General features: G+C 37.4%; 1 protein-coding gene across 4 annotated transcripts in view; it reads left to right on the top strand.

Annotated features, from left to right (window-relative positions):
* PREX1 (phosphatidylinositol-3,4,5-trisphosphate dependent Rac exchange factor 1) overlaps positions 1 to 20,846 on the top strand; it is a 148,781-nt gene that overhangs the window by 86,157 nt on the left and 41,778 nt on the right. For all 4 annotated transcript variants that reach the window (XM_031590519.2, XM_031590511.2, XM_090152152.1 and 1 more), the window contains 8 exons: positions 248 to 409; positions 5,445 to 5,578; positions 9,091 to 9,206; positions 10,305 to 10,454; positions 13,600 to 13,747; positions 17,677 to 17,777; positions 19,797 to 19,900; positions 20,617 to 20,666. In XM_031590519.2, coding sequence (XP_031446379.2) covers positions 248 to 409; positions 5,445 to 5,578; positions 9,091 to 9,206; positions 10,305 to 10,454; positions 13,600 to 13,747; positions 17,677 to 17,777; positions 19,797 to 19,900; positions 20,617 to 20,666 — 965 coding nt within the window. The remainder of the gene's footprint in view (positions 1 to 247; positions 410 to 5,444; positions 5,579 to 9,090; positions 9,207 to 10,304; positions 10,455 to 13,599; positions 13,748 to 17,676; positions 17,778 to 19,796; positions 19,901 to 20,616; positions 20,667 to 20,846) is intronic.

Here is a 20,846-nt window from a genome sequence, read left to right as displayed (position 1 = left end):
AACATATTTGGCTTAAGTTCTTTTAATTTGATGTAATTTTCATTAAATTAACATGGTGATTCTTCATTTATTAAGCAGCATTCATATAAAGTAGCAGCCTTGCAGGTTTGAGGAGCAGAGAACACTGTCCACAAAACCCATTAAATCTGAAATACTTCTGGCATTTTCCTACAGGATTGTACTTTAATGCTGTGTTTGGCCTTTCCACAAGCTACATCTAATCTTTTTTGTTGTTGTTGTTTGCAAGGAATTGGCTAAGAGGACTCCCTCTAAGCATCCTGATCACCCAGCTGTCCAGAATGCACTTCAGGCTATGAAAACAGTCTGCACAAATATCAACGAGACCAAGAGACAGATGGAGAAACTGGAAGCCCTTGAACAGTTGCAGTCCCACATTGAAGGATGGGAGGTATGATGCAGGACTAGCAAGCTCCCTGGAGACAATTCATTGCACAATGCAGTGGGCTGAAGTTTGGAGACGCATACTGTGTACAAGGATTTAGGAATTTCTGATGTGTAAATGTGCTTGAAGGTGTGGGTGGTATCACTCTGACAGGTTTAGAATTTAGTGTTTATTTTTGAGTGTGTGGGCTGCTGCTAAATTGTAGCAGAAGATGCGAATCTTAAAAGAGGTAAAGTTGTTAGAGTTGGTGAGGACTGAAATTTCAGACGGGCAGGTTTTGTTTGAAGGACAAATCCAGAAGTAAAATCAGGAGTGATCTAAATAGCACTTCTTTCTCTATTCCTACAAGCCTTAGTTTTTGTGTGAGCTTTGAAAGTTGGCATCATGCAGATTTCCTGTATAAAAAATAAAGTAAGATTAGAAAGTAACTATTACGTTTGTGTTTTCTCCAGTTAAATTTCTCGTGGATATGTTTCTACTGAGGTGTTTCTCAAGAGTGGGTCTGTATGGGCAGAGGCACTTATGTACGAAAGAGAGAAAAGTGAGGGAGAGAACTGGGATGTGAAGCCTGGGGAAAAAGGAAATATGGAAAAAGAGCCACCCAGGAGAAATACTGCTAAGTTGGGATGGTGCACAAAAGAATTGGCAGCTTGTCTTGTGATGATTTTAGTTGAGGCCCTTGAAATGGTGGAGTTGGAAGCCTCTGGGAGATGCACCACAGGGAGTCAATGGTGTTAAATGGTCTCACAGGGAGACTGGCGTCAGCTTTTAGTAAGACTGACATTTAAAATGTCAAGACTGATCATTGCCAGCTGAGGACATCTTTTTAGAGGTCATGTAAACTTCCTCGTGTTTGGACTCTTGGGTGCTCTCCACGACTCTTTTTTGGGTTGTTTTTTCTGTCTTTCGTGTATGTTTTAAACCTTGCTCATTTTCTCCCCGAAGGATGTTCTTGGCATCTAGCTAAAGACATGAGAGCAACCCAGATATCCAGCTGTGTATTTTTTGGATAGCAAGCTCAGCAAACAAGAAAGTCATACAATGTTCTATATAGGAGGACTTTCAGAAGCAGTCAGAACCATTTCAAATGCAATGCAACTCATGGGTTGTCTAAGAAAGAGGCATGTTTGAACTCCAGGGCTTGAAGCACGACTCCTAAATTGTGCATGATGTAATAAATGAAGAGCATCAAACTTAATGCAATTTGGGGGCAGTGGATGAGGGGAGGCTTACTAATTCACAGCAACAGTCTGGGTCTGAAAACACTTTCTGATTTGTTTATATATGCTGTTTTGAAAGATAGTCACCTATATTACTCAACTCAAAAGCTCAAAAAGGGAAAAGTGTTTTTCATTCCCAGTAAGCTGTAGAAATTTTCTGAGTCTCATAGTAGCTCATTAAAAGGAGGAAAACCAACTTTATAAATGCAGACTAATGTTAAACATATCACTTTTTTTTTTCTATGTGCACATTAAACAATTTGAAATGGATTGACAATTTTCTATTTTTGGGTTGCCACAGTACTGTGTTCTTGTAAATTATCACCTCTTGAGCAAAGAGTTGTTATTTACAAAATAGCTGGATGTAGTTCTTTCAGATGTATTGTAAGAAATATTCTGAATGAGAAGGATTCCTAACTCCTATCCTGTGGAATCTTGCAAATGATGAATTAAAAGCACTTTGAACTTAGTAATGGAGGGATACAAGACGTAAAACTGTCTGTAAGAGAAAGTGCATAAGACAACTTTCATGTTTAGATTTTATCTGATGGAAAACTACTAGGAAACAGTGAATCTCTTTTATCCATTATTATGGTTATAGATTCCAAAACATTCAAGCCGTGTGTGTGTGTTCATACATCATACGTACTAATCTGATAAGGCCTGTGGTTTCCAACAGCTTTAATACAAAGCATCTAAACTGTCAAAAAGTAGTAAGCATCAGCTTTCTTAAAACCATGTCTTTTATGACTGTATGAGATATAGTCTGGCTCTGGGATGTGTGCAAGCAGCCCAACTTACAGTAACTTTTTTCTCTTAATTTGGAACAGGCTTCACTTTCTCTAGTGTTTCTGTTTAACTATATCAGCACGGCTTCATTGGGTTCTGTAATGATTATTTCTTTAAATTGTTCCAGTGGGATGGGTATGATCTTCATCCTATTGCCCTCAGTGCTATCCTCAATAGTTCTAATGTGAGGAATGATGTAAAATGATTTTGCCTCTGCAATGTCTCATCTTCTTGATCTCGAGGGTCATCTAGATTCTCACTAAGAACTGTTGATATTTTTTTAGATAATGTTTCTCTGTTCCACTCTTTTTCTTCACCAATCTCATTCTTCTTCTAACACAACCCTGTCTCATTATCAAAACTGAGCATAAACTGGTATCATCCCGTAAGACTTTTGGAAACAGGATGGTGGGCATCACCTTAAAGCAAACCAAATCCGGGAAGCATCTGAGGGCCTGCAGCTTGATCAGAGGTTTGTTCATCTCAGTGAACTCTGCTCAGATTCATTCTTCTGGAATGCACAGAATCCTCGTAGGTGTATGTTATGGAATAGTTTCAGGCAGGTCAGTCTGATTTTGGATAATCCTGTTGTGAAACAAATACTCCTTTATAAATAGGGGAAAGAAAGTAAAGAATACTCAAGAAGGCCAGCTTTTGTGTAGAACGTTTCTGATTGTTTAGCAAAGGATCAGTACTGCTTTTATTAATTGAATATTGATTATTCTGTGGGGTGAGCTCTTCCTCATGTGTTATTTTCACTGAATAATGAAGAATACACACATTCTCCAATCTGAAATGTTTAGGGAAGCAAAACCCCCATCGCAGAACAGAATGAGCTGTAAGATGTGTTAACACTTAGGCAGATCAGTCACTTCATAATTGACTGCAATTTGCAATTCTAACCAGCGATGATGTTTTGTTTTCTTTTTGCCTGCAGCTTGGTCCCACTTAGACAAGTGAGAAATCCTGTCTTGTCTCAGGAAACATCAAATAAATCTTCTTGCTCTGTTTATTATTGAAAAATCTTTCAAATGGGTGTAAATGAGAAGTAGGTAGGTTAACAGGAAATGCATCAACAGGAAATGCACCACCATTGTTCAGATACCATCATGAAGGGTCTGACAGAAAAAATAAAGATTCTTAGATTTTGAGAAGCAACTATTGCAATCTTTGCTTTGATTTCCTGCACAAAATAGGCCAGATAATTTTTCCATGTGGGGAGCATGCTTTTATATTGTACATTTGGATGGTTTCTGTTCCTATTTGCATACATGCCTTTGGGGTTATAATTCAGACACTGTTATTTATCTTGGAGGTAGTCATGGTCAGCAGGCCATTTTCAAAAATAATAAGCACTTATTTCTGGACACGTTAGTTATTTCTATAGATGGATTAAGAAAATAAAAGCATATCAGAGCAACAGGTGGAAGCATAGCATCTAGCTAGCTCATATGTGATTGAATCTAAAGAAATACAGACACATCTGGACATTGGTGTCCATTCTTGGCAGCCTATGAAGAATAGCTTCTTCCATGTTAGTGAAAAGCAAGTGACAGCACAGCTGGCATGGTTTGATTTAGAAAACAATGTAATTAAATCTTCATTCACACCTTTACAGCGACTGTGTTGCATTTGGAAAAGCTGATTTAATTCAGCCTAATGGTAGCAGACTTGACCTGAAAAAATTCATTCATGCAGTGTCTAAGAACATTCTAACAAATCCTTCTGGGGTGACTTTCTAGATGGAGGTAAATTTCATGCCTGCTCAAAAAGATGTTTTCAGTTAAGTGGAATGGACTGCGTTTTACAAATCTTTTTGGGTATTTGTGAATATAGACTTAATGGACCTTTGCAAGTCGAGCAGTTTGTTGATAAAGGATATCGTGCAATCTACAGTCAGTTCTGTTTTCCACTAAGACTCAAGTCAGAGATTGTATTATCTAATTTACTTCCTTATCTACATGCAGACCGTGGAAGGAACTCATGGTGTTACTCTAGGTCGTTCTTCCTTCCAAATAAGAAATAAATGGAAATGTTCCAGAACTGGGTGTAAATGTTTCTTGTGTGTCTGTGTGTTTTTCTGAAAAGAGACCTTTTTCAGTAGGATCCTTTGAAGCAATACTAGACCATGGAACTTTGCACTAGTGACTGTGGTTTAGCCAAACCAATCTTATTTGGTCAGTGGAACATCTGAAGATCAGATTCCCAACTGTGTTCATTCAGAATGTGGAGATACTTGGAATTTGACTGTTCTGAGTGCAAACCAGGACAGTTTTTCAAATCCATTGGCCTTAACATATTTCAAACACTTAGAGATAGCTTTTGCTAGAAATAATCATAACCGTTTGGGGAATTAATGGCTTAGTGATCTGCTTTGGTTGCTTTGAGCTTTTGGGAATCCTCATACACTTAAATGTCTTGAGCATTAAGCTCAGTTACCTCTGTGTCTGTTAAACACACATAATAATTTGCACATGACAGCTAGCATAGTGTCTAGGACCCAATCTGTGATTTTCATGGCTATGTTTCTAACTTGCATCTATTCTTTAGAACTCCAGTAAGGAGAGCAGCTACAAATACTTCTAACAAAAGAGTTAGAGAGATATACCACTAAGATGATTTTCCAGAGAGGTGGTTACTAGTGACTTACATGACTATCAGAGCTAGGGAAGTACCACTGTTCTTTTACAAAGCTTTTTTAAAGCCAACAGTTGTCATACTTTCATTGATAGCTTGGGGTGAAAAGGGAAGATTAATGGTCTTGGGAGATTCACAATATGGCTGCTTGAAGGAAAAATCTCTTGGAGTTAGGGGAGATTTATCACGGTGTATGAAGATTCCAAAACATTTGTAACCCAGAAAGGCATGATGTGTTTAGCTGCAATAAGAAATCGAAGACTTCTTCTTCATGAATGCATCAATCATTTTGTAGTTTAATGACATGCACTTAAAATAACAGCATTTTAGTAAGAATGTTTCACTGTGTGCACACAAAAAAATGAAGAGTAAACAAGATCTCTTTTCTGTTTTAGGGGTCAAATCTGACAGATATCTGCACACAGCTCTTGCTCCAAGGAACTTTGTTAAAAATCTCAGCAGGAAATATCCAGGAGAGAATGTTCTTTCTATTCGATAATCTGCTGGTCTATTGCAAGAGGAAATCCAGGTGAGTTCCTCTGAGTTTATGGCTTTATAATGGGACTATTCTGAGGTTTTGTACATAGGAAGTATGAGAATCTACTGAGCTCACTGTGTTCCCCGTTGCTATGTAAGGTTGAGTCATAGTTGTGACTTTCCTCTGTTCTTGACTATTGCTATTGCTTATACTATATGAGGAGGAAATTACTATGTGATGGGATAAATATGCCAGAGATTAATGGGGTTCCCACCCTGAGAAGCACACAGTCCAAAGTCAGAAGTTGATACAGTGCAGAAAAATCACTAAGTGAGTTCTTACAGCTGGAAGGCTTCCCAGAGCAGATGGATCTCCAGGAGTGATGTGAAGAAGGAGGCCTTGCCAACTTTCTTTGTGAGGTTATTCTAAGCAGAAGAGGGTGACATGAAAATTGATATAAAGCCAAGAAAGGGGAAAGAAGACTAAGGGAACATTTAGTAGATGCAGGACATAGAGGATAGAGGATGAAGATCAGCAGCCCATGTGCTCTATGAATTGTCTTGCTTTCTTATCCTAGTAGCAATTTTTGCGTCATTTTACCTTATAAAACTTGAGCATTATTGACAGCTACCGTTTATTTTTAAAATAGCACTGGCATGTGCTATTCTTCTGATGCCATTATACTGTGTTTCAATTCTTAAGCTTTTCACCTTCACATTCCCAGTCTTGTTCTTGTGTCCTGGTCTATTCTGGATGATTTACCATGCATCTTCTACTTTCAGAATGTTCTCCTGTAATGTTCTTCCTCTTCTTTAGCTTATACCTCTTTACTGGTGATGACCAACCCAGACTCAAAAACCAGTGCTTGATCCAAGGAAAATATTTATATTTCAAGTTTTGGGTTTATTTTCTGTTTGTTTGTTCAGTAGAAATTTTGGAACCATTAAACTGGGGGAAAAAAAATCATATCAATCATGCTCATACTTTTTGTGTGGATAATGGTGAAAGTATATAATATAAAAAGCAATTTGTTAGATGAAATCTACTTTAGAAATTATTAGAATGTAATATAAATATTTAACTGAAAAAAAAAGGATACATATCTTAAATAGCTTCTAATCTTATCTAACTGAAGCATTCTGACATTGCTGAAATGGAGTAGAATCGTAGTTTGGGTTGGAAGAGACCTTTAAGATCATCTTGTTCCAACCCCCCTGCTGCAGGTAGGGACACCTCCCTCTAGACCAGGCTGCTCACAGCCCCATCCAGCCTGGTCTTGAAGGCCTCCAGGGAGGGGGCATTCACAGCCTCACTAGGCAACTCGTAAGAAAGTTGAAACATTTCATTTTGACATTTCACCAATTTGTCAAAATCCACACTTGTGTATAAGACAGTTCAGAACTTTGAGCCTTCTAATTGAAAACTTTTATTAAAAAAAAAATAAAATCAATTTGGTATGCAATCTTTTCTTTCCTCAGAGCTCTTAAAAGCTGTCTTACTATTTCTGTTTGTAGTTCAGGTTAGCGTAGCCCCTCCCGCTGTCCAGGCACATTTCCCGGAATGCTAAGATTCAAAAAACAAAATGTTCTACTGCCTTTTAAGCAACCCTCTGTTTTTTGTACAGGGATGTCACTGAACTACTCTGTAGTTTGACTTAATTTTGGAGGAGGCCGCTGTAACACTTAGATTTTCCCAAAGGATCAATATTGTTTATCTTTGTCTAATAATATAGCTTGAACTGATGAAATGCCCAGAATCTGATTTCTATTAAAAAACTGAACATTTTATTAAGTCTACTGGGAATTGCCAAATGTGAAAGATAAATTTAGGGATTGCTACATGACTTAGTTTTGGATATTTCCCCTGTCTAGCTGCTATTTATAATTAGCCCAGGATGGAAATGCATTTATTTCCAGTTGTGCTGTCATGATCATTTCAGCTGTTGCTTGATGAACAACAAAGGTGTTAGTGGAAGACAGATTTGAAAGAAAAACAAACAAACAAAGCCTGCCTGTGTCAGTTCCCAATCTGAAATTGAATTAGATGATTCTTATCTCTCTTACACTATGCTAATCTTGTAAAAGTCAGTGGATTTTTTTCCTGGATCAAAAAGTGCAATCAGAATTCAGCCCTAAATCTTCAGTAGATAATCAGTGCTGCAGCCATTTTACTTTAGGCATCACCTTTCTAACAACAGCACAAATTAGCTTTGTTGTGACCATTTTAAGATGTGTTTAGTATCAGAATCAGATTTGTGATTTTAGATCTAAGACTACAATCTCAGCTTTTGCAGAAGCTTTGGGAAGCCTGCCAAACTGATGACATAGAATTTTTTTTTTTTTTTTTCAGAGCTGAGTATTGTTTTGTGTTTTTGGTGGTATCACAGACTGCTGCTTAAATTGAATCCTGATGTTAGGAACAATATGTTTCATGTGGGGAAGTAGGCTGAGTATTTAAAGGGTTTTATTAAGGCTGCTAGGACAGCTTTTCTTTTGACTCCAACAGACATATTTAGGAAATGATCTAACAGCTCCTAGATCTCAGGCCCTGTCAGGCTGATTAGATGTTAATTTATGGTCATTACCAAAGGTATATTTGTCGCTTAAACTAGTTGTAAAAAGAAAAAAATTGTTCAAAAACCCGTGGTGTTTCTCATCTCACCACAGTTATCACAGATATTTTACTCTGACAAAAATTTTCTCCCCAGCTGTTTTTTATTGCATTATTCTTTGAATTTTATGAACTCTTGGCAAGTTGCCAGCGCAATCCCTTCACTGCACAGTTTGGACACTTGCCATCTCAAGCGGTGATCATTTGACCAGTCATGTTTTGGTTCATATAGCAGGGATGTTCTTAGATATTAAAGCTCAGCAGGTGTTGGTTGTGTAGTTTTAAACCTATTCTAGACATAAAAATCAGAACATAAATAGTAATGAAAAGTGCTTTCCTGAAGTTTTTTATAAGATACTTCAACAGACACTGAAAAGCTTATGGATGAGGACACAAACTCTAGAGCAAAATTGCCACAGCAGCACTTCCATAAATGCCACATGCAGAGACACTTAAGACACACGTGAAGGCCATGTGATGCTAGCCTCATCGCATGTTTCATTGTACATTTGGAATGTTATACACCCACCACAATTTCTTCAAAGCTGTAGGCAAACCGAGTAGGCAAGTGTAACATTTTTGCAGGTAGTATTAAGGGTTATATTCCAAACTCATACGCAATTCAGTTAAGCACTCAAGAATGCAAATCTTAAAGACACCCGATCTCCAAGTAATCATGCAAAATAAGCTCTTTCTTGCTGTACTGATACTGTTGCAAACTTATCTTTGTAGACTAATTGAGCACTTAAAATCTGAGAAGCTGCTGAATGCTACAACACACTAGACTTGATTCCTTTTTTAATAGTCACTTCCCAGGTTGATTTTTGCTGTTGTTTTCTGTGCCCATTGAATCCAAAAAAAGCTATGTGTTGTAATATATGTCATGTATGTATGTAATAAACATCTTGCTTCAGTTGATTATGCTTAGCTAACTGTCTGAATCCTAATTGCAGAGTTGCTGGGAAAAAACCATCTAAACGGACAAAATCAATCAATGGATCCCTCTATATCTTCAGGGGTCGAATAAATACAGAAGTCATGGAGGTGGAGAATGTGGAAGATGGAACAGGTAAGAGAAAACATACCATCTATTTTTTAAAACAGAGCAAGTCCAAATCTTGTGTGGGAAGTTGTTACAAAAGTATTCACCCTACTCCTTTAATGAAATCTTTGGTAAGCTGTGTAACATCTGATGTCTTCATTCTTAGGCCAACTTATAAAGTTGAAAGATTGGTCATGCTTTCAAACATGCTTCATTCTGAAGTGACCTTTTGAAGAGCTTGTGTATCCAGAAGTTTGTCTATTTTTTCTCCTAATCCAAGTTAATTTAGTAAAATATATTTTATCTTCTTTCCATCCTTTCTTTTCTTAGATCTTAAGCCATTACAGCTATAATAACAGAACTTCTAGATCTTCTTCGCATTTAGAATACTACCAAATATTAGTCTTAGCATCAAATCAGTAGCATGGAATGTGGCCATGATGAAACATGGGAATGGCTGTTGCATTACTGTTCTGCGACTTGTTGTAATAAGTCAGGAGTTAGCATTCTTTCCTTTCAAAGATGACATTTAAAGTGTTTCCATGTTCTGTGGGTAAAAAATCCTCACAAGAAACAGCCTACTGTATTCCCTGAAAGTTCATAACAAATAACCCAAACAAGTGACCAGTGCCATTCCATTTAGGATATTTTAGCTCTTCTGGGGTGAAATTACAAACTATCACCTTAGGACTGAAGCTGTAGAGAAAATGGCTTTGTTGGCAAAGTGTCGTGGCAAGAAATATGAAAATGCTGGCCTACCTTGAATGGAACTTCAGTCATCAGTGTAATCTGTGTGGATTTTTTCTGCCCTGGCTCTAGACATAAGAAAAATTTCCAGGGCACTTCCAAATGTGAGATTCCACTCCTCTCAAGTCACAGGGATCCCTGATCACAACCCTTTCTCACATAAAAGGTGTTTATAAAAGGGCAGGGTTTTCAAGTTGAACAGCCTAGCCATAGAACTTTTTTAATACTTACATGGACAGTTAGTAAGACTGATGCATGAGGAACACCTTCAAAAATGAAGCTCTCCAAATAAGAATATTTTAATAAAAGTGTCACACACTGATCTGATTAAAGAAGGCCTTCTATTCATTGTGTGCATTGTGCTTTGGGTTTTTACAGCAGATTACCACAGCAACGGCTACACAGTGACAAATGGCTGGAAGATACACAACACAGCCAAAAACAAGTGGTTTGTCTGTATGGCCAAGACTGCAGAGGACAAACAGAAATGGCTGGATGCTATAATCAAGGAAAGAGAGCAGAGAGAGAGTAAGTGAATAATGTATTTTTTTTTTTAACAAACAGGATGAATTTGTGTAAAAAGGAGAAATTAATATGAATGTAGAAATCTTTCTAAGAGAAAGAGAAGACTGCAGCTTTTGCTCCGTGCTTAGAGACTTAACATCTGTCCTTAAGGACAAAGAAACTCAAGAGATTGAAAACATTCAGAAACATTTCTGAATATTGTAGATGATTTGTTTCATGGGTGTGTGTCATTAATATTTATTAATATTTTTCATTTACAGGAGAGTCAGTTTCTGTCGCAAGTTCAATGAAAGTAGAGAATCTAAATCCTTTAATGTTCTTTCCAATCCAAACTTTTGTTTTTTTATGTTAGAATATTTTGCAGCAGGAAAACATCTAATCTGCTAGACATAATACACACTGCAGTGTTACTTTATCATAAATGTGAAACATTTCTGACATACCTTATCATGTATAAGCTCCAGTGCAATTTTTTTCTGATAGTAGGTATACTAACTTCCAAATGTATAGTGTGAAGGCATTCTGTGAATTCAGAAAAGCTTTCTGGGGTCAACAGAAATAATCAGTTTCATTTTTTATTAAAAGAAGAATTTTAACATTCTGAACTAATGATCTGTATTCATTGACTAGTTCTGTATGTTTTAAATACATTTCTTGGCTCTTAGTTTTACCCTCAGAGTGCTAAATCATATCTCTGAAAGATCCAATGAGTCTTCATTTCAGAGTGAGTTTTTGCTTTATGAGGTCACTAGTGCTCTGCAGAATTTCCTATGCATCAAGTGAAATGTATGAGAGCACATGGTGAGAGAGATGGTTTGATAAGAAGTAAAAAGACTGAACTAGAAAAACCAATCACATACTAGCAGGGGCTTGAGAATAAAGAAGGAAACTGAAATAATCAGGAAGGGAAAAAAGAAAAAAGAATTATTCCTTAATAGAAATTATTTCCATGCAATGTTGGATATTCTTGAGTGTTTTTTCTGATGCTTTTTGTCGTATGGTTTTATGACGCGGCAGCTGATGATAGGAGCTCAGGATAAGCATGGATATATTCTGGAAGACATTCCAGACCATATTGGAAAATCTCCTTTGGATTAAAGTAATTGTAAAATCACAGAGCTATCTGTGTTTAGATTAGAAAGATTGGTGAGGTTCCTGGTTCTCTGCGATGAGTTGGATGGAATGTGCATTCCAGTTTGCCATTTACATCAGAGCCTGGGGAATTCAGTGATGTAAGACCAGCAAGAAACATGTGCTATTACACAGGCTGTTTTCTATCACAAGTTCGTGTTGCAAGTTAGCCTCAGCTACATGTGTCAGCATTTGCATTGAGTTGGATCACATTACTGGACAAAGAGAATGGAAGAATAACGACAATAAACCAGGGGATTTGCAGAGCCAAAACCTTTAGCCAAATATCAGACACATGAAAGAAACATTATATTTGAAAGACAAAACTTAGCACAAGACTAGTTTCTGGAACATGCACATCCAGCCTCTTAAACAAATGCATTAAACTTTTTTTTAAAGCTAGGAAGTATCTCCAGTGTGACATAAAAGACTGTTCATTCATTAATTTGAATTAAGTCGAATTCATAAAGGAACAGCGTTAAACGCAGCTAGAGTGAACTATTCCTAAAGAATGTATAGCTTTCATTTTCCAGCCCTATGCTGAACGCTTAAATTCTGCTCTTTGTCAATCTCTGTAAAAGTTAGGCAAATAAATCAAAGACTGATTCTGACTTCAGACTAATCCTAAAGATATGCAAGCCCAGGGCTCAATTTGGACTCCAGAGTTCTCTAGATCTGTGAGTAGATTTTTCTGTCCCTGTTGAGAAGTATCATGCTTGTGATCCAGAAACATAATTAGCAGGCATTAGTTTTCCTGAGTCTTGCTTCCTTCTCTATCAATTACTATTCAGTAGCCATCTTAATGCACTTAGATTTCAGTGTTTTCAACAGTATGCACGTCATACTTTCTCAGGAAAGAGGAGTTGGGAAAAAATGGCAGAATGAGCACAACAGCATTCAGAGAACTTGTCTGAAAAGCACGAGGCCCAGATCTACACCCTTCCCACTGAAAGATTGAATGCAGTTACATTGCAGTTACATGTTACCGCAGAACATCCAGTTTCACATCCCCAGCTAAGTCTGCTTCAGTTCTGGACCTACACAAAACGGTCTAAATCCAGTCCATAATTAAAATACATGCACATGGATGCTTGGGAAAGTTTTCGAAAAAACATACCCAGAAAACAAAATGACTAATTCCAGCTAGGAGAGACAAAGCATTCGCAGCAGGAAAATAACTCTTCTCATGTGTTGTCCTAAAGCAATTTGCCATTTATTTCTAGGTGAAACATGTTTTCCAAGCTTTTTTGACAAGTCTATAAAGTTGAGTGTCAGAAAATGCCAGTTATGATGACAGTTTTTGCAACACAGAAACCTGTTCTTTTCAGAGATCTTCTCCTTCCCTGTAGCAATTTTCAAGTTAACATGTGCTATGACGAAATTCATACAAAGTGGAAGTGAAAATTTCCCTATATCCAATATATATCATGTCTTAAAAATTCAGCATTTCTTTCGTTCACTGGATAATTTTCAGGCTGTATTTTTAGAGTAGGGATATTAATAAATAGGCAAATTAAGAAAAGATGAGAAAATAATGTTCCCATCTACCTTTGACTTATTTTAAGGATGTGAATTTTATATCAGCAGTTTTGTATTTTTGGCTTCAAGTAATAGAACACACAAAAAATGATCTACTCTGCCAAGCATTTAGTTGCATTGAAGAAGTCTTATGACGGCAGTTATTTCAGAGTCAAAGATGAAGTTGCTGCAGTTTCTGGGGATATATGTTTTATCTCTCCTTATTTGGTACTTTGTCACATTCTGTAAACTGTTCTACTTTTTGTGCTGTGATGAATCCATAAGTTTAAAGTTATTTTTAAAAATGGAAAAGAAAAGACGTGAATCTGTCCCAGATGCTACTCTCATAAATGACTGCTTTTTGCTCAAGTCAATAAGTGGTTCAGTTTCCCCTTAATCTGGAAAACAAGTGTCTACCACTTTGGCCTCCATTTTTAACATCAGGGAAACACTCTACTAGATGATTTGTATCTGAAGGAATTCCTGCTTTCTATTCCAGGTTTGAAATTGGGAATGGAGAGGGATGCATACGTCATGATTGCAGAAAAAGGAGAGAAGCTGTACCAGATGATGATGAGCAAGAAAGTGAACCTTATCAAAGACAGGAGGAGAAAATTAAGTACTGTTCCCAAGTGCTTTCTTGGCAAGTAAGTAGCATTCAAATAAAAAAGGCAATTTCATGCTAATTAAAAGAATGAACTGTGGATTTTCTGTGGATGGCATTGTGAGGACAGATCAGATGTGCTTTGACAGAGCTTGATTGAAAAGGCAGTGAAAGCCTTAATTTCTGTTTCGTGCCATACACAGGCTGTACAGTGATAGCTCATTCTATTGTATAGTAGTAACACATAACAGCTGTTTTAAATTGGCCAAAGGAGTAAGAAGAAACACCTGAACTCCCACAAGCATGGGGCTTTTAGTGGCCTAACCTGTATCCTCTTTTGTATACAAGTAGATGCAGACCAGGTCATGTTTAAATTTAGCAGAATCAATCCTGTTTCAGAACTGAATGTCCTGTTTGACAGTGTAAGAGACACAATTAAATTCATCAAGAAACCTGATGTATTTTTTTAAAAGAGATTTATTGTCTGGAAAATATTCCTCTTTCATTCAGGTTAAGTATTACAAAATAATTCTCCAGTATGTTGTGTATGAGGCATTGGAAGAGAGACCCCATGAATGACTCAGATCAGTGATCAGAAACGGCAGCACTGAGGCTGTTGCAGGGAAGTGTCCTGTATGGCACACACAGATACATCAGTTGACCTGAGAAGACTTTTCTGCCTCAGCTGTTTATGATTGAAATAATCAGCTGAGCGAAGAAAAAAAATTCCGAATGGCTGATTATCCATGAATTTCCCTCCCTGTGGTCTCTGTAATGGCATTTTGTAGGCATTATTACTTCTGCACAGGATGTGGAAATGATGCACTATCTTTCTGCCTGGAAGGCAGTCTAGTAATATAAGCTGCTAATAATTTTGCTATCAAAACCTCTTGGCTTCCCGAGATTTTGTTCTTCTTTTCTTCTCTTTATTCTTTTCTTCTCCTTCAGTTATCTTTCAAATTGAAACGTCTAAGCTGTGACTTGGAGGCACGATCTGGCATTTCCCAGTTTCCAGATAAAAAGACATCCCAGATCAGAAGTTGTTCTGATATATACAAATCTGTTGTGGATTTCCTTATTTTTTTCATAGTCTTAGCTATTACATTTTTTTTAAAATGTTTGTCTTCTTACATGCTCCACTACTTTTCCTGCCCATCACCCTCAGTTTACTTGGTAGTCATCTGAGACTCCGCTAGTGAGGGCTTGATGCTGCCAATATTTGAAGTCAAACTGAGATACCTACAGGTATTCTGGCCTCTGACCACAGCATTATTTCTGCTAATGTTCCATACTACCCTATTAAAAAAAAACAATCTGCTGATGTTTTCTTAAGCTGCGTGTTGATACTGTTCTGGACAACTTACTTAAGTGCAACTCAATCACTGCAATCCAGTCATGACTTGCAGACGTTTCATATCATTCCAGGGGCTTCCCCTGAGCAATTTGTTTTGGCTGTGACCTATTTATTTTTTTCAGCTATTCCTGCCTAAGGGAGAAACTAAGAACTGTGCTGAGATGTACTTAGTGGTTTTCTGCTAAATGCAGTTGAGAGTAACAGTACGGCCACAGAAGCAGTTTTTCTCTTGGCCTTTGGATATTAGAGATAGCATCTAATAATTCAAGAAATAAAATGTGGTTGTACGGGAAAAAAGAGTATGAACTATTACTAATAAGTTTAGAAATACCACATGCATTTAATTGTAAAGCTGTTTATTATGCTGGAGCATAAATCCATTTTCCTAACCGCTCTTCAGGTGTGCTGGCATTCAGGCATGTAAATAGTGATACAATCCGCAAGCTGAGTGTCCGTGCCAATACGTGTAAATTTTATGCTTGCTGTGCTCCATTTCAGCACTGCACTAAACTGATTGCAAACCCTTGAGTGTTGTACCTGTAATAGAGAGGAGATTCCGGACATGTCTGATAATATTGCACAAACCTGGATGGGCTGGATTTTCATATGTGTTTCTTGTATGTATTTCTTGAGTAGAAATCCAGCTATTCTCAGACCCTTAATTTCAGAGATATAGCTGGGAGATATAGCTAGCATGCTAAATGAGAACTCAGCAGGGCAGTGCTGAGCAGTGGAGATGCTCTCAGTTATACTGAGAACTACTTAGAATGAGATGGGGAAACAAATCAAATTTTGCCACAAATTTTTTGAACGGATGCATTTTAGCAAGTCTCATATCCCGGAGGAAAGCAACAGCCCTCTTGGAATATTTCTGGGTCATGCACTTTTTAGTGTTTATAAAATTTTCAGGCAAATTATTATTGATTTTGCTTATGAATCAAATGCTACAGAAGTCTTATAGCTTTCTTAAAAGCCATTTTCCCATAGTGATGAAACTTCAGAGCACTGAGAATAGTATTCATTTATTTGCTTTTTCAGCTCTCCATTTTAAGCTTTAAGATGACTGCCTTACATTTAGAATCTTAATGAACTCGAGGGACACAGTTCCAAATGAAAGATGTAGGAAAGCTAAGAGGTCAGCAATGTCCTGCTTCAGTTTTGGGCAGTGGTTTAAGTGCTATGAACTGTCACAGATCCATTGCATTTGATGAAATATATATAGCAACCTGGGCATCTACCCTGAGTGCTTAACGTGATTACTGGCCAGTACATCTGGCTGAAGCACTCCAGAGAGTATATGCTTTGTATTCCCACTAATTGATGCAGAGGATTCTTCTTTCTTCTTCTCCTTTTCCTTATGAGATACAGAGCCTGACTCAACTCTACAGCAATCTGACTTTTAGGAGTTTTACTAAAGTCTGCTTTTTTCCACGGGATTCCCCTGATGTAGTTGAACAGATTGTGCTGCTCTCTCTATATTATGAAAGTTATAGAGTAGGACCTCAGCAAACTTGAGTTTTTGTTACTGAAATTGTTGTTGTTATTGTAAAGACAAAATGTAAATGCTACCTACAGCTTAGATGAGTCAGCTCTGATAAACATGAAGAGACTAAAAATGCTTCATTTAGAGCCCACAGTTGGAGGCATGGATGCTGATTTTGATAAGCAGCAACCCTCTGCATATTGGCAGGCACCCAAGTGGTTTATTGAACTTAGATTTCCCATATGTTGTTCTACTTTTATATGTTCCTTTTGTTATTATATTTTTAATTTAATGCATTTCTTGCTTAATTACTAATTAACCTGGGAAACTCAGGTTCCCTAGGGCTTTGGCAGGACTGGCAATATCCGTTTTTCTGTACTTAACTGTTTCTAATTGAGTAATATCCTACCTATCTATTTCTGGCCTTTATTCTGCCCATATGGGCAGCTCTGCCCTTCACCAGAGAGAGGTTTTATTTCATGCTGTGTATGCAGACAGACTTAGCACTTCTTGTCTGTAAATTAGAAGCACCTTTTATGTATCTCCAAGGCACCAGCTTTAGTAAATGACCTTAAATTAAACTGTTAGGGGGGGTTGTACTGTTCTGCACTTGAATTCAGTGAGTTTGAATCTTCTGTCTTAAGTCCTACTGTGATTTCACTGAAAGCCAACACAATTACATGATTAAGGGAGAAAAAAAACAGAGCCAGTGAAGAAAGGTGAGCATATATAATTAAATCAGACAGTGAACATAGCTCGGAGAGAGAGCTTGGACTGGAGTTGCTGCTTTCTGTGCAACTTTTTGTTTCTAAGGTCATAGTGACTCAATAAAATAAGGATCTGCAGCAGTTTTATAGACTCTGCTAGGTCTTCTTCCCTTTTGTGTAGGTCTTAATTAGGATGACCTAAGAGGAGTGTTGGGAAAAGTCACGAATAGGAGATCTGGATCTTCTGCAGATATTTATTCCAGAAATGTATGAAATTAAGCCACACAGAACTATCAGTCTTCACAACAATTTTCACATTTGCTTCAAAGACAGTGTTGCCCGTGGTTGACTGATGACTTGCAGAGGCTTGAGTCTGCTTATATTCAGGGAGAAAAAGAAAATTATTTCTGTTCTGTTTTCCTTTTCAGTGAGTTTGTATCATGGCTCACAGACATTGGAGAGATAAGCAAACCAGAGGAAGGGGTCAACCTGGGACAGGCGCTGTTGGAAAATGGAATTATTCATCATGGTAAGTGCTCTGTGCCATAAAGAGATGCCAGATTTCAGTAATGCCTTGGGAATGAGGGTGGACAGTTGACTGTGGCTGTTCACATGATGTTCAAATGCTCTTCTGTATCATACCCAGAAAATCCTCAGTGGTTAGTAACTTTTAGAATTAATGGGAGCGGGCAAATCTAAATCATGAAAACTGAATGTGTATAGATGCACTGTCAATGAGACTTCCTATTCATGACTGCTTACTCTGCCATAATTTCATACTCTGACCCTTTCAGCACCATTCTTTTTGTTTGAACACAAATTTATAGCTCAGAGGAAATTGTGCTGTTACATCCACTGCATGTCTCACTGAAATACACCAAACAAGATGCATCTGATTTGGTTTTAATGTTACCTCTGGTTAGAGTTCCTAGCTGTTACTGTCTCTAATGATAGTTATTGCTAGACATTAGAAAGTACTTGCTCTGCTTGATTTAGTTAAGGAAATATCCTTTGAAATTTTGATAAATCACTAGAGAAGAACGTTTCTCATTATGCATCCCTTAACATAGCAAGAACTTAAAACCTAAGCACCATAATTAAGCAGTTACCCCTACTCTACATCGTACAATGTCTTTTATCTTTTGTTTTCACTTGGCGTAACATTACTGTCAGGTGAAAACTGCTGATCTTTCAGCCTGCCTGGAAAGCAGGGCCAGAGAAGATTGCTAAGTGGCGAAGTGCTGTTTTCCATTTCCTCTGTGTTTCTGTTTATTTTGTTGTTTTTTTCCTCTGGGCTTGTTGATGTGTAAGTACTGATACCTACAGCACACAGCAGAACTGACTGGAATTCTACAGAGTTGAATGTCAACTGGCTTTAGAAATATAAAATCCAGAGCGAGATTTCACCACATACAAACATATGCACTTGATTCTGTGTATTCTGGTTTATTCTGTGAAATTAAGGAAAAACATCACCATGAGCAGAAATCTTCATGACATATTCATGGGCCAAGTTGTCCTGCATTATGAGGAAAAGTCTTTAGAATTTCTAGCTTCTGATTTCTAAACAACTGTCCTATGTGCTTTGCAAGGGGCAGACTAAATCTCAAACTGAATCCTGGTACTTCTGAGTCAGACTAACTCATTGCAGTCAGTTGTTTCAGGTTAATCAAACTCTGCACCTTAAATAGTATTTTCTCTCAGTTCATCAAGTGTTGTGCTTGTACTGTGAAATACTGCATCCAAAATGCTAAAGGATACTCCAGCACAAAGATCTGGCCAAGGCAAAGGCAGGAAAGATTGCAGTGACTGAGCTACACCACCTCATCTGCTGTCTGCTTAGATTACTGTTCTCTAGATCACCCCCTTTGTACATAGTCGTTACTGGTCTCCATTATATTAAGTTGTGAACAATGGCATGTTTACACTGGGTATTGTACTGTCTAGAAGATACTTCATAGCTTACTTTGAATTTGAACACTCTTCAGCACTTTATAGTTATCACTTATGAATCAGTGTAACAGATAATTTCTACCAATTACTAAATTATAATCTTTATTGTGAGGGTTTTCCTCTTCTGTGTCCCATATGATTTGATATGACTTCAATTCTCTTCTGATTTAGCTTGTTGGATAAATGTGTTTGAAACTGTATATGTTTTTTGACTCTTCTGCTATTAGCCAATGCATCTTTTAAAACTGTTACTTGTCACACAGAAATTTTGTGCTTGTCTTTAAAGCCTGTTAGCATAAAGATGTGATAACTGTTGTAGGAATTTGCAGGCACTTTATTCAAAATTAATCAAAAAACATAAGACAACCCCAATTGCCTTTACTGAGACCATTTCCAGTGCCTTACAGAAGTTGAATCTTATGCAAAAGGAAGCAATTTTGATTTTAGAAATTTGCTTTTGTTGGTGGAGCTATTCAGAAGTGCACACAAGCATCTGTATGTAAACAAGACATCTTAAGTATAGAAGGACCAGCTGGCCTATGAACAACATGGTGGGGGAAAAATATTGATTTTAATTATCATACTGATGTTTTAGTTTCAGATAAGCACCAGTTTAAGAATGAGCAGGTGATGTACAGATTTCGCTATGATGATGGAACATATAAGCCAAGAAGTGAGTTAGAAGACATTGTGTCCAAGGTTTGTGTTACGATTCTTACTTGAAAACTAGTGATTTGCAAAAGAACCTTCAAGAAAGTTTCCTCTGCCTCTGAATGTCAGTGTCACATGTTGAAGATCCCTAATACTGTTTACCTTCATTCTCTTCAGTTAACTGTACTAATGTCAAAGGAGACATTCACTCTGGGGAGAGGAAGCAGAGGTTAGCCATAAATAACAATAAAGTTGTCACCGCAATCAAGACTGCTGATTAAAATTCTACTATATTATAACAGAAGGTCTTAGGAGAAAATAGTATGCCATAATGCAAAATGTCTGTTGAAAATCTGAGCAGTATGATTCAGGGAGACAGAAGCCATCAATATTTAACTGCATTTCCTGATAAATATATGTCAGATGAGTTCTGATGACCCATATCTGCCCATAAACCTTTTGATACTTTTCATTTCTTCTTATGGAAATTAGATCATGGGTTAATTGGGAAGAAAGATTAATGGAGAAAATGTTGGAATGGAGTTGATTGGAGATAAAAGGGCAGATTTTTGGGGTTCTGAATACTAGGAAAGAAGAAAGAATTGTTTGTCAGAGTATAAGGGATTTGTTTCATAAAACAGTTAATCAGGAGATAATTCTAGCAGGGCAGAGACATAAGTGTCCAGGTTTTTCTAGCTCTAGCTAGTCAGCATTTTATTTGTAAAAGAAAAAAATGGTAATACCATCTATCTTTCCCTCTTCAGGGTGTTCGACTCTACTGCCGACTACACTGCCTGTACACTCCTGTGGTAAAGTAAGTTCACCCTCAGGATTCTATTGAAATCCTTCTCAGGATAAACTGGAATAAGCATTTTTGTTGCTCTTTTATCAATATGCTATTTATGTAATGGAATCTCAGCTGCAGAATCTCCTTGTATCAGAATTAATTTGTGTTGGTAACAACACGTGTCTAAGCCGTGGATGACTGGTGCAA

The sequence above is a fragment of the Phasianus colchicus genome, chromosome 17 (assembly GCF_987193195.1).
Source record: "Phasianus colchicus chromosome 17, bPhaCol1.hap1.1, whole genome shotgun sequence".
NCBI classification, from domain to species: Eukaryota; Metazoa; Chordata; class Aves; order Galliformes; family Phasianidae; genus Phasianus; species Phasianus colchicus.
The sequence above is the reverse complement of the archived record's forward strand: the minus strand, read 5'-3'. Positions and strand labels throughout refer to the sequence as shown.